The 14771-nt window shown below is 39.7% G+C and overlaps 1 protein-coding gene across 12 annotated transcripts in view; it reads left to right on the forward strand.

Moving 5' to 3' along the window:
* TIAM1 (TIAM Rac1 associated GEF 1) overlaps positions 1–14771 on the forward strand; it is a 264451-nt gene that overhangs the window by 228087 nt on the left and 21593 nt on the right. For 11 of the 12 annotated variants that reach the window (XR_012161161.1, XM_073362431.1, XM_073362486.1 and 8 more), the window contains one exon: positions 4927–5030. Coding sequence is in view for 10 of the 12 variants with exons in the window: in XM_073362431.1 (XP_073218532.1) it covers positions 4927–5030 (104 nt within the window). In the remaining 2 variants the exon portion in view is untranslated. Of the gene's footprint in view, positions 1–4926; positions 5031–6174; positions 6280–14771 lie in introns of those variants that run through there. The other variant, XM_073362517.1, reaches the window with a different exon arrangement.

Consider the following 14771-nt stretch of genomic DNA (forward strand, 5'->3'; position numbering starts at 1 on the left):
AGTTACCCTAGGATCTGAAAGATTCATATGTTGTAAAAACAAACTGTTCACTGCATGATAAGAATCTCCATTTTTTTTCTGTCTTCCTCTTTTGCGGATTCCCCCAGTCCAAGTAAATTTGGATTTCAGAGCAAGTTAAGAGTAACAGTGACCTTAGTTTTGTCTGGGTTCTTTTTGTGAGGCAGACTTCTAATTTGAGGTGTCATGTTGGATGTTTAACATATCCTTACTGGTTCTTTACATATCCTTACATGGTCTTAAAGTTTCAGTAGGACTTACTGGATGATGATCTGAAGATTTTGCCCATTAGGCAGTGACGAGGTAAAGAAATGAAGAGCCAGAGGAACAGAACACTATTGCTGTTACAACCCTTATTATGTTCAACATTGTGAACATAAAATGTCAGAGGAAGTTTCTGGTGATTTGGTCTGTTTCTGCCAGCTGTGTTTAGAATTTTTGTTCCTCGGTCTTCCGAAACCGTTCTTGTATCCAATTGTACTGCTCTTTAACCAGTTAGAAAGCAGCATTGTTAACACTTCAGTTTTTAGATTGTAAAGCTCAGGGACCCACTTAAAAATTACCATTTTTTTCTGTAAAATCTCAACAGCTTTATTATGGATATACATATAATCTGAGTGTGCAAGTTGTGTTATCATTCCCCCTTCTGGCTCCATGCTTATTAGCTAGCATTACAGTAGAACCTCAGAGTTACCGACACCTCAGGAATGGAGGTTCTCCATAACTCTGAACATTATGGACTTCTGCCACGGGGGTGGGGGGAGGAGAGGGGAGGGTTGGGGCTCTGGGCAGGGTCAGGGCTTCTGACCCTTGTGAGCACCAGGGCTCAGGCTTTAGATCTTCAGCCCCGCAGCTCCATTCCTGGCTTCTGCCCTGTGGGGGCACTGGGGCTCAGGGCTGTCCACGGCTCCAATCCTGGTTTCAGCCGGGGTGGGAGGTACGCCAGGGCTCGGGGCTTTGTGTATGGTGGGAGTGCTGGGGCTGAAACCAGCACTCCCCTCATAGTTAAAGCCCCGAGCCTCTGGCACCTACCGCAGGGCCAAAGCTCTGACCCCCAGTGTTCCCAAGGGTAAGAAGCCCTGACTTCCACCCCCTGCCCGGAGCCCCGACCCCCCCTCACTCTTTGACTTCAGCCCTAACCCCCAATCTGGCTAAAGCCCCAAGGGAGTAAAATATTTGTTCCACCACCCCCCCCCCTTTTTTTTTTTTTGGGTCTCTGCTGCTGCCTGATAGCTTCCGGTTCCAGAGGATGTCCAGTTGACCAGTCAGTCCGTAACTCTAGTGTTCATATCTTTGAGGTTCTACTGTAGGTATGAGAATTCTGTGCTGGACCTGGACCTTGACAGTTTCCCTTTAATTTAATTTTTTTAAAACCAAACTCTTCTTTTGCATTGGGTAAAACAAACAACAGAGCGAAATCTCTCATAAACAGTCCTAAAAAGGACAGCTATTTTTGTGGTCATTGTTACCCTGCTTTGGCAAGATATTTAAGCCCAACTTTTAAGCATCAGAGCAGTCCTGTTGATCTCAATGGGATTACTCGTGCTTAACTACCTTGCTGCCCCTTTGCTGCTTTCTGGATTTGTCTTACTAATTCCTTCATAAAAAGTGAAGCCACTGTGCTGTTTTCATTAACAAGTTGTATATGCCTAGCCTGTCTCCAGTTATAGCAAAAGAGAACTTAGTACATTGTCCTTATAGAGCTCCATGAATAGCTAAATAAAGATTTACAGGACATGAAAAAAACAATGTAGTGAACCAACAGTAAGGGGACAGTAACTGCAATGTATTTAAATAACTATTATAAGAACATTCAACAATACTGAGTTCAGTGGCAATGTATAACTACCAGCAGATAACCCTATGACAGCAGATACTGAGTTTGGCAGCCTAAGACTTTTGAAATACTCTATGCACATGCATTGTGTGACTGTTCATTAAGATGTAAGTAAATGGTTGCTGTCTGTATTGGGTAGGAGTGTTTATACTGCAGGAAGTAGATTAAAGAGGTGTCTTACTAGTAACAGGAAAAGAAGCACTGATATCTATAAAAGGCATGCTGTTCGTTGGCTTATGGTGAGAAATAACTGTGGGCTGCATTTCGCACTGCTTCTAATGGATAATTAATCATAGTGGACAAACAGGCTGCTCAAGCCAAACTCATTATATTCTACACATTTCCCTTTTTTTAAAATGGATATTTTAGGGGATTTAAAAGTTTTGTTAGATATTAGTAAAGGAGTTGGGAAGTAATAAAAGTTATTGGACTAAGCTGTAGAAATGAGACGCTCAGCAGAGATTTAATTTCTTAGAAACCAAACACTTCCACAAATGCATTTCATTATCATCTATCTTAACCCATTAAAGCCAGACCTTGTCAAGATGTAGATCTTAGATTTTTCAGCACAGTGGAGATAGGCCTCCATGGGAATCTCCCATATGGACCTCCTCTCTGCTATTTTTGAACATTTTAATTCAAAGGTCACTCAGTTCCGTACTGGTTTCTACAGGTTGGTGCAAGTTGGAGCCAAACCAGGAGGGTCATGTTTTCTGAATTTGGTTCAGGTATAACTCAGGATGGTGAAAATCTTGCAAGATCTTGCAGAATTTTTGCCGGTTGTGACTAAAAGCTTGACAGAAGCTTTGATGAGATTTTGGCACTCTTGAACCCAGGCCCAAAGTCAAGTATGAATTGTCTTCAAATGAGAACTAGAAAGCCTGCCCTAACATGCCTTCTTGGCCCAACTTTAATTTTTAGCAAAACACTCATAGTAGCAACTGCACTAACTTTTAACTTTCTGTGAACTTCAGAATTGAATTTTCTGATATGTCTAGTAAATTTCTTAAAATACATCTCTATTTCCAGATAGCATAATGAATTCCACTTCAGTGCACCCACAGAACAAAGAAATAGACTTGATGGGGCGATTTTGAGCACACTAATCACTACAATGGCTTGCCATTCACTCTGAATCAGAACACCCGAACAGTCACCCATAAACTTATCACTCAAACCCCCACTGAATACAGCTGTGAAATATCCACAGCATAAATCTGTTTTGTAATCAGTGTGTGCTTTCTGTTTTCTTATTTACAACATCACAGCTACAGTAGTGCCAATATTGGTCTAGGCTGAAAACATTACCAAAATTTTAACTTTTATACAGAAGAAAACTGTGACCTACATAAATAGAAACATTTTACAGAAAATACCTACTAATTTAAGAGAGCTGCTCATATCCCCTTTGGGATCAAAGAAATAGATAATAGGTTTTTCCAGCATGTTGCATATAACTAGAGCATAATTTTTTGTTGGACTGCTGAAAAGTTAAAAGTGGATTACTAATGCCACACACACACACAAAAGGTAACATGGGATATTCACAATGTTTTTTTTTCCCGTTGATATTCTTTGTTGTTGTTTCATTGCTTATTGATAGATTATTCTTTAGGTAACTTATATAATGTAAAAACCCATATGCTATAAAGAACAATCCAGACTATATATAAATAGTAGCCCCAATTCATGCAGGTGGATTCTTGCATCTGTGTGGCGCACTGCTGATGTTAAATGGGGCTTCGTGCAAGCAACACGGGTCTGTCCATGTTAATCTGATTTGCAGGATTGTGACAACCTTGAATGAACTTGTAGTTATGAGTTAATGGGAAAAAAGTTAAAATCTAGACACAAATACTCAGCTTCTCTGGACTGCCTGTTTAGTTTGGCACAAAATTCCAGTGCAGCAGCACTCAAATTAACTTGGGATTAGGGAAGATTTTCCTGTCTCTGGTGCTGTTCATTCCCTCGCTGAATACTGTTAAATTATTTCTGTTAGGGATAGTTTTTATCCCAGGCTCATAATGGTGCTTCTGAAAAGCAAATGAGTTACCTTTAGATTTATGTGAGATCCATGAATGCCATATATGAATAATTTTCTTAAGGAGGAAACTTCTGATAGACCTCCATTCTCCCCTCCAGTTAGAACACCGTAACTGTTCATTCCCCTGTTAGATAGCTAGAAAGCTAACTTACGTAAAATTTGGCTTTCCAAGAGGCATAAGACAAGTTTACTTAAATTTCTACTCACAGCTACATGAGTCAAAGGCCCTGCTCCTGCACACATTGCTTTAAGTACATGAAGTAGTCCTTCAGTGGGACTACGCATGTGCTTAAGTGTTCAGGGTCTTGGGCAGTACCTGTAAAGGAATCTTTATGGGCTGTTGTATCAAAAAAGTAGTTCTAAGACTGCCAAGATACAGATTAATGCAGTTACTTTAGTATATTTCATACAGAAAGCTGCAATTGTCAATTAATAGCAAAACTTAAAAAAATCCCTGTAAAAAGTATTTTTGATTCTAACATTAAAAGAGAAACTTAATGTAAAACTATAAATTGTAATTTATTAAAATCTTCCAATGTAAGGCTGTGTGGAGGAAATATTAATTAAGGCCTTGATCCTGCAAGACTTACTCAACTTTACACACAAGTAGTTACAATGAGCTCAGCGGAATTGCTCAAGTATAAAGTTAAGCACAGGCCTTTGTAGGGTTGGAGCTTTATAAAACCTAATCTCAACATAGAGCTTGGCTTTAACTGTGCATCAATTTTTGTGGCCTCTAACTTCAATCAGGCCCATAACATTATGTGATTAGTGTTTATCGTTTAATCAAATTTCATATGTGGCCATGAAACCTTTGTGCTCAAATCCCTGTTAGGCCCTGCTCCTGCAGTGAGCTGAATGCTGGTAGGCCCCTGGGCATCCAAGGAACCACTGGTACAGATGCCTGCCAAGCTCATTGCAGGATGAGAACCTGATTGTTCATGAAAACTCATTATTCACTGCTCTAAACTTTTCAAATTTTGTGTAACCTACTATTTTGTTTCCACATACATGTCAATTTTGACAGGGCACATGCTTTGCAGTGAACAAGACACCTGTGCTGAGGCAGCTCCAGAAGAAGCAGAAGTGCCTGATTTGGAGTCCTCTGATGAGACGGATGGGATGAGCAAGGTGAGAGATTTTCATTTTCACATTACAAAGACCTAAAGTGCAGTAGAGTCACAGCTGACATGCTGACTTCACAGCTGTGCATGATTAGAGCATCTTCCTTAAGAAAATGTTGATCTTACTTTTAAGGTGTTTACAAGTGATACAGAGTGTAACAAATTATAGCCTGGATTACTATAGCACATCAACACTTGTGGAGTAAGAGCTGTGTTCTGGATCCATGGGGGGTAAAGTGTAGACCTGGTTCTGATCTTCTGTGGTGTGTGATAATGCTTTCACATATTAAAATATAGCTACTCTGTCACTTCCTCCCCTTGGGCAGGTGAGCTGAATGTATTTCCAGATTGATTTATCACATTTTCCTCTCCTGTCCTCTTAAGTAATTTCCAAGGTGTGAAGCACCAAAATTATATTATTGCCTTAAATCAATAGTATAGTTTACATGTTAGCAGCTTAAATGCAAAACTAATTACAGCCAATCTACCTTTGATTAAAGCAGAACTCTCCAGATGAAGTGAGCTGTAGCTCACGAAAGCTTATGCTCAAATTAAATTGGTTAGTCTCTAAGGTGCCACAAGTACTCCTTTTCTTTTTGTGAATACAGACTAACAGGGCTGCTACTCTGAAATCTCCAATTATAGTTAACAGGCTGCACAAATAGATTGCTAATTGCTGTCTATTAAGGGATGAGTTCTGGCATAGTTTGGTAGTTTGTTCTAGCTGTGGTAATAGTGAATACTGCACAAAATGATCTGTGGAGATTAGTGTTCTCTGAAGCTGAATCAAGTACGTATGGTAAGATTACTTTAAAAGGGCTGGCTGTTTGTTATATTTTAAGCACTTGCTGCATAATTGATGCTGTGTTAGTAACCCCAGCTTCATGGAATTCACTGAGCAGTGAGTATAGACTATGTAGGACTGATCTCATTGATTCTCTGTGTCTCCTCCACCCCCCTCCACCCTCGCGCGCCTGTGTGTGTGTGGTTTCCCATCATTTTGTTTTAGCTGAAAATGTGTCTTGGTGAGTCATAAACCAATCCTCAAATACCACTATTAGATTATCATAGCTGAAAGGACGGAAAAAGTCCCTGGCCTCTTGTTTCCTGATCCCTTATGTCATACTAGCTTGTAGCCTTTCCTTTGATAGACAGGAGAAAGCATTCCCATGCATGAAACATACAGAGAACTTGTATGTAAAGAAGAAGATTATCTTAAACTGCGTCTCTAGATTTTCCTAGGGAATCATTTTATAGTAAGTATAAAATTATATTTTTCAAAAGTGGGGGAAGTACTAGTGTGTGGTTTTTTTTTTTTTTTCTGTTTAAGTGTGGATACCTGCATGATTTGTAATGAGGTCTGAAATGAATGTTTCTTTGCAGAAAAACAGTCCAAGTATTAACAGTATCTATTGCTAACTTGGCTATGGATACTCTTGCTGTGGTTGGATTTTCTGTCGCTTTTAAATGTTTTATGTATGAGCTATGTAAGAGGCTGCGATGTTCCATTTCACACTTTGCTTACATGAACCATCAGCTGCCTAAAGCAAGGTATATGAATTCTATGATCAGCCCTGTGCTTTGGCTGTGCTAAGGAACTGTGTTTTAGTAGTTATTACACTTATGATAAGAGAGTAAAAACTGTAACTAACCTGTAAACTTAATGAGTCCACACTTCTAATGCAGTGGAAATTTAATTTTGTGTAAATGAAACATTATCACCTGGTTTGCATTTTCTAATATTTGGAAATGTGTATCTTTGAAGGAGCCTTTTACTATACATAACTTATGTGATGCATGGGGGAGAAATTTTGAGTTCGGTGTCTTTGGTTTTTTTCCCCTTAAACTTTTGATTCAAGACCCTTTAAAAAAAGGGGGGGGGCAGGAAGGGAGGGGTGGGGAGGGGAGGGGTGTGTGTGTGTGTTTCAATACAGAATATTCTTCCAGTGACAACCAAATATATCTTTTAACTTGATAACTCTGCTTTCTCTGTTTATACATAGAACTCTGTATTCTTTAATTCTCCTGTGCTCTTGAATTTCAACAAAACTTAAAAATAGTTCTGTTAAAGCCAGAGAGAATGCTAGTAAATGTGCAGCTTCTGAAGAAGCAGCACTGGAAAGGGGGGCTCTGACTTTTGTTCCTAATTCCTTTTATAGTTTTGCTTCACTTTAAAATATCTTCTGTATCACTGGGCATTTAATTATCTGACGGTAGTGTCTGTTAATCTCCTCTGAAGGTACCCTCAGCACACGTTGTCCTCCTAAAATCCCCTGGAAGTCATTTGCAGGGTAAGGCAAAAAAGATGCCTTCTCCATGGTATTGCCACCTCCTTCCAACCCTACTGAGATTATGAATCATGCTTATGTCATCAGTCTTAACTTGCACTGGCTGTCTGTACACAGTGAAATGCACCTGGAGGAAGTGGGGAAAAGAGTTTGAAGGCAGTGGTCAATGGAGATGCTATATGAGCGTGGCTACTATGAGAGTTGACTGATAGATCTGGTGTTTTTAACATCTAGGGGTTTTTTTTGAGATTCTAATGTTTCTTCTTTCTTTTAAAAGTTAAGGTAGACCATGTACAGCTGACTTTTAGTCAACTCAATATTCCCCCAATTGTAAAGATGTAAACTCCTATGCTTATCATTTTTTAGTTTAAAAAAAAAAAACCACAAAACAAAACTTGCACTAGAGAAAGGCCAAAGCCCCTCTAAGCCAAACTCCTTTGAATTTCAATGAGTTGTGCACATTTATAGACTGTCTACATGAGCACTTTTTGTCAACAAACCTTTTTTTTTTCCAGTCAGGGATGTGGAAAAAACTCCCCCAAGTGACCTAAGTTTCACTGACAAAAGTGTTGGTGTGGACAGCGCTAGTCGGTGGCCGCTCTCCTGCTGATGTGGCTACCGCCACTTGCTGGGGATTGTCTCCTTATGCCGGAGGGAGAGCTCTCTCCTGTTGGCATAGAGCAGCTACACAGGCAACATTACGGCGGCACAGCTACCGCTGTGAGGTCTGTAGTGTAGATTTAGCCTCAATTTCTAATCCAAGATTTGTATAAAACTTTAAACCAGTTCCAAGCAACATCTCTGTCAGTCATCCATCTCTAGTTTAACAGGATACTATATAGCTGACTCACTAGTGTAAGCTTTTATTTAACAAAAACTAGCCTTTGTAATTATCTGCTTATTTGCTTAGTGTGCTAATTTACATAAAATTAACACACTTGGTCTGGAGGTTAAAACTGTGAGAGGCAGGTTCTCAATATCACAGCAACAAAAGCTTAAGTATTTTGCACATTGTAGCCATCATGACACAGGACTTGATGTCATTTACAGTGGTGATCAGGTCAGTAGCGCTTTGTTTAGTGATCTGCCACATTCCCCACTTGTGGATATGTTTAAAAAAACTAATGAGTTGAAATGCTACTGGATGTTCATTTCCTTTTTTCTAATTTAAGATGTCTCTTGAAATTGAAACTAATTACCTTGCAGTTGTGCTTAAGGTACAATGCACTAATGACTCTGTATGCATTTCATTTACCAAAAGTGTTCTGTGAAGATGAATCTTCTTTTGCAGTGTTAATGAAAACCAAAATTATCTATGGATACAAATCCCTCAACACATGTACAAGTTGATGTAAAAGGATTAAAATGGGGACTTTTTAAAAAGCAACTTAAGCTTTACCAATAATTGGCTTTTTAAAGTTGTCTAATTGGTGTGTGCAGTCTGCCCTGATGTTTAATAATCTTATGCAGTACAGGTTGTAGCCAATCAGCTGATACTAATCCACAGGCAATAGACATTTATATTCCAGTGTCAGCTTCCCCCTTTGCTTGTTTCAGCTGTTTCTTGCAGGAGTTCTCATATGACCGTTTCATGAAAGGGAGTCTTCAAAAGTGACCTCACTAGTTAGAGCTGAGAATTAAATTCTCATTGATCTATTGAAAGAACGAGACCTACAGTAAATGACACAGGAGCAGAGTCTTACAGAAATGCAGTAGCTGGCCTCTCATGAAAATACAGGAGAGGATGTCTTCTGTGCTTGTGTGTCAAGTAAGCAGCATGGAATATCAGGAAAGAATTTCATATTCGCTAAATATGGAAAGAAGTTTTGATTTTTTTTTTTTAGTGTATTGGTTACTGAAAGTGCTGAGTAACAGAATTTTCACAACAATATCTTTCTATTGATGTCAGCTTTTTGGAGAGTTAAATGTAAACCCAGGAATAAAGGCATGGAGAGAGCCTGCGATTCTCTTTATCACATGCTGCATTTGGTGAGCAGATCTACTGTTGTGCAGTATATCCAGATTACATTAGGCTAATTGCTTAACCTCATGCTGTAGTATTTTTAAGAGGGTTAGAAATGTGATACTAAGTAAACAGTAATGCTTATGCCTGCAGAGGGGTTTTTTAGAATATGCAGTCTCCGTAACAATCGAGGCCAAGCCTCACTGGGATTTGCTTGAAGTTTTGTTTGGATTTTGGAGAATTTTTTTTTTAACTGAATTTGTCCATTATTGGGTAGAGGTGTTGAGTGCCCTGAAAGATTACACTTGACTACACACTCATACCTATGTTTTTTAAAATAGGGACTGGCAGGGGAAACTGTACTCCTCTCTCAATTAGAGGACAATCAGGCAAAACACCAACTGTTTCAATGATCTCAACATGCTCAACTTTTGAGGAAATGCTCCTTCCCAGGAAGGATGTGAGATTAGCTCACCTGCTGAGCTCTTTGCAGGCTGGGGCTGGTTTTTGTTTAATTGGTCTGCACAGACCTAGTGCCCTATCCCACAAACCCTTGTTTGCACCAGTAATTCCATCAAAGTCACTACTTGAGATCACTTTTGTGAGTGCAGGTTTGCAGGATTGAGCCCTAAATATGATGCAGTAGTTTCCTTGACTTAAACAGCTAGCTCCCTTTACCTTCCAATTCCATATCTGTTCCCTACCCATCACTGGGGTAGTGAGAGACCAGTTCAGGGTGTGTTAGTTTACCTGCCAAATTACTCTGTTCTCTTCCCTTTAAATCTCTAGGCAAATGGATAATGGCAACATTTGAATAAAGTGTTTATGAAGTTTAAGTAAAATCTGCACTGTATCATAACTAACACTATTTTAGCTGACTATAAAGTTTGCTTCTTTCGGGCTGTCACTATTTACTTAAATAAAAGACATGGGCAGAGAACTCCTTTCTAAAGGTGCATGCAAAAAGATGATATGATGCTTGTGCCTTGAGCAAACGTGAACAAGTTCCTGAATGTCAATGGCCTTCAGATTTGTAATGTGTCTCTTGCAATTTTAAATAACTTGTATTTTTACCAGATTTAAAATATAACTTGATGTGAGGAATCCAAATCACAAAGTAGAAGTGCTGCTAGCTGACACCTGACATGACTGAAGCTTATGACTGGTCAACTTCTATATGTGAAGGGGGGGAAACAAGAAAAAATCCATGCCTTATTGTTGGCCAGTCTTTTGGAACATAGGAATTGTTACACCACCCTCACTAGAATAGTGTCAGGCATTTAATCTACAATGAGCATGTCACTTAAATGAGCATTTAAAATTGCTATGTAGTAGTTCATGATATTAAAGGCTCTCCCTGTTCTTTACGTAGTCCATCTTTTCTAATGACTTAATGTGAACAACTTCTATGAAAGGCATGATAACCCGTAGTTAAAATGTTGCAGAATGTGTGGGGTTTTTAAAAAACAAAATTACTCTACTTTATAAAAGCTTCAAAACCACTGAGACCTCAAGTTCTAGAACTGTAATAACAGTTACAAATGTAATTGTCTTTTTGTAGCTGTACATTTCCTATACTCTGCATGCAAAAGTCACAGCTGATATAACACAGTATATCACAGTCTTCACTGCACTGTTAGCTTGAGCTATCTACTGAGAATTAACTCCTCTGGAGTGAGCTAGAGTGAGAATAGTCACACTGCAAAATAACACTTGAGTAATAGTGTGTTTGGATTAGCAACAGTAGCAGAGCCCTCACTGCATTACTTGCTTGAGCTTCAGCAGCACTGTAGCTTCAATCCACACCCCCTGATGGGCCAGCTACCTTAAGTTTAAAGCACCACTTAATTCAAGGTAGAGATTTTTGGCATGCCCATAAGTCAGGTTGGGGTGACCTTTGAGAAATACCTCCAGCTAATCCTGAAGTGAAAACCAGCCCTATGTGACTTTCCCAAGGTCACCCAAGAAGCATATGGCAAAGCAGCCACCCAGGTCCTAGGATAGTGCCCTAATCACTGGACCAGCCTTCCTCTCTGAGAAACTTACTTTATTAAATACAGTGACCCAGAATGGTCTAAACTTAGGCCTGCTTCACCACTTCTCAAGCTGCCAGTTCCCGACAGCCCTGATTCAACAAGGCACTTCAGCATAAGCTTAAGTTCCAATAAAGTCCTAGAATGAAATCCTGGCCCCAGTGAAGTCGCTGAAAGTTTTACCACAGACTTCACTGGGGCCAGGATTTCTCCCCAAGTGCTTTGCTGAATAGGGGCTGTCAGGCTTGATCCTGCCCCAAGTGGGGCAGGATCAAATCCTTAGTGAGCATAGATGGTGTGAGGAACAAGAGAGCCCACAATCGATAGCATGATTTTGGTGCAAGATAATGGAGTTATTTATACAACTATATTTAATCAGCAGTAAAATACTGCAGGGTCAGAAAGAGAGATTAGACTACCCAAAAGGAACTGAATTAGAGGTAAACTAGTCCTACTCTCATAATTCTGGTAGAACAGATAAATTGCTACTCTGTTCCATACCTACTTGCTCTAAGTTTAGATCTCAACTACTCAAGATGAATGTTATTGCTGTAATAATCAAACTCCAATCAAAAGAGTTTCTTCAGCCATTTGTATTTCCTGTAAGTCAGCTGTAAACTGTTGATCACTTAAATGTGCGTATTAAAGAAAATGTCACCTTTGTATAATTACTGAATAAGTAATTACTGATCTAATACATAGCAGTTTTATGCTTAGATGGGTGCTGGCAGCCATAAAGTAGCTGTGGATGAAGCAACTATATTGTTCTAGAAAAGACCTTACCAAGTGGAGATAATGCTCCTTTGGATTTTGTGGCACTCCACTTATAGAGGTGAATTAGAGGGAAGTAATAGCTGTACGTCAGTAGAATGATAGGGGCCCTTTCACCATTAGGTCACCAGTCTATATCTGGCCTCGGTCAGTAGTAGCTGAAATTCATTCCCACCTTCCAGTTGTTTGGCCTATGTTAAATGAGTTGATGCTATCCCTTCACCTCCTGGAGGGCAGGGCTCCTGCTCCTAAATGGCTTCCCTGGTTGTTCTCTACAGAGACTGTGAATGCATTTTCAGTGAACCCTTAATGCAGATTGAAGGGGCACAGAGACTGAATTACTCTGACCCCCGAGTTTCCTCCAACTCTGGATTAAGGAACAGTAAAGTGGGGAAACTTGAGCAGACACTGCCTAATATACCAGACCGTCTGTCTCACTATGGATTCCTGATTCCACCCTGCCTCCTTCCCTGTTATCTCCTCTTAAACCCTTTCCTTGTTATGTTCCACCCAGGCTTGCTCCTGTTTCCTCATTCTGTCCCATATGATTGGAACAACCTCAGAATCAATGTACATCAACTTCTTCCCAGATTTCTTGCCTCAGACTTCTAAAAATTCCTACAACCCAGGGAGCATTCTAGATTTGCCCACTGTATGCAGTGTGGATTGACTTTTTTTTTTTTTCCTTTTGTTCCTCAAATGATGTCTTCAGCAATATAAATGAGCTTTTCTTTATAAAGCATGTTTATTGGTTGGTAATGGAGCAACACACCACAGACTACCTGCTAGTACTGCAATTTGATAATGACAGAGATTTTTCCCAAAAGGACCTAAGGAAGTTAGTCTCCCAGATTTCACCCTCTATATGCAGTGACTGGAAATTAACCAAAATAAATTAAAACAAAAGACAGGTTTTTTAAGGTCAGTAAATCTTAACGTATCAACTGGAAATATAAGCTGCATTCTTAGAATTAAACTGAATAATTTAGAACAAGTCAGAATGTTTTAGAAACACTTTTTTCCCCCCTTTTACTGGGATTTTTATAGGCTATAACTAAATATAAGGCAGTGCCAACACCTCTTTCCCGTGAAAATAATCTGATTAGGACCCACCTGCTGTCTTATACCAAGGTGAAATGAAAAAACAATAGATCTAGAATAGTCAGGCTAGATGACAACAGCATCCGTATTATCCTTGCCATGATCACCACACTTTACAAGACATTGTGCCATTCTTTCTCCCATGGGCCACACTTATTACACTCCTGCATTTGGTTTGTGTTCTCCTTTAACACTGTCAGCAGGCACAGAATTGGACAAAAGCAGTTTAAAACAATGGTGGGCCACTTACATCAGCACAACTGCCGGTGACTCTACACTAGTGGTAGTGATGGTGGGGATATTTGAGTAAAGAGGCTAATAAAGATATCCATAAAGATATTTGTGCAACTCTTGGGCATCACTCTGCACAGGTGTAACTGAGTGGAACTTTGTAAACAAGTCTGAGGCTCAAGAATAATAGACTGACACGCTCTCCTGTCTCTGCAGTGATTACAGGAGGTAAAAAGCATAAAAAATTCACTATGAGCAGATATGACTTAGGTGTTTTTTTTATTTTTTGAATAAAACTGCACTTTCCTGAAGGTGGAGGGGAAGGGAAGGGAAAGTTGTGAACTGTACAGGAGAGGGGATGAATCCTACAGTGATGAAAATGGTACAGTTACGCAATGCTTAATTTTTATTTGAGGTTTAGTTAAATAAATACCCCTTGCACAATGCTTGGGGCTTACATACATAATCTTATAAAGACAATTATCACTCCATCTTTTGTAGAGCTGAAGGGAGATGGAATAGAGAGGGAGGAACAGGAGTGACCCCTCCAAACCACCATTTCCCCAGGGTACACTCGAAGACCCTCCAGCATCGGACCTGGCATTCAATAAAAAGGCCAATAAACCTGGCATCTGAATTGCAAGTTACGAGCTGAGGGGCAGCCACACTGAGAATGCCCTGCTTGTAGCCCTCTTATCTTTAAATCTAGGACTGTTTCTTCAAGTGCCTCAGAGGCTCATACTGTCCCAGTCTATTCCAACATATTAAACTGATCCCTCGTTAACTTGAATATTTGAAGAACTAAATTACCATTATATTATTTATTCGTCTTGCGGTAGTGCTTAGAGGCTCAGCCTCCCCCCCACCCCCAATGCTGTATGTAGTAACTACAAATAGTAAAGATGTGTATGCCCAAAGAACTTTTGTCTAATTAGATACAATCCGTATGACAAACAAAAGGACACAAGTAACATCAATAAATCACAGGGTTAGGCAGCTAATTGCATGACTTGAAGGTTTTGTTGTTGTTTTTTTGGTATTGCGGAAGCATTTAACGCTCCCAGTCATGGAGCAGTACCCCACTGTACTAGATGCTTCACACACCCAGTGCAAAGACGGTCTCTGTCCCAAAGAGCTTACAATATAAGTCCGCTTAAGCATCATGACATGGCGGTATTTTCAAATCTAAATTTTAGACATTCTTAAGGGTTCAATTAAAAATAAAGTCCGAGAGAGTCTCAGGACATGACCAAACACCACATCTGTGTTCTACTTGGATGTTGTTATTCCTCCCCCCTTGTCCCCTGTTCTTCCCTTTTTCTTTTAGAGTTGAACTTCTTTAGCACAAGGACTGTCCCTCC

This window comes from Lepidochelys kempii, chromosome 1 (assembly GCF_965140265.1).
Source record: "Lepidochelys kempii isolate rLepKem1 chromosome 1, rLepKem1.hap2, whole genome shotgun sequence".
Classification (NCBI taxonomy): Eukaryota; Metazoa; Chordata; order Testudines; family Cheloniidae; genus Lepidochelys; species Lepidochelys kempii.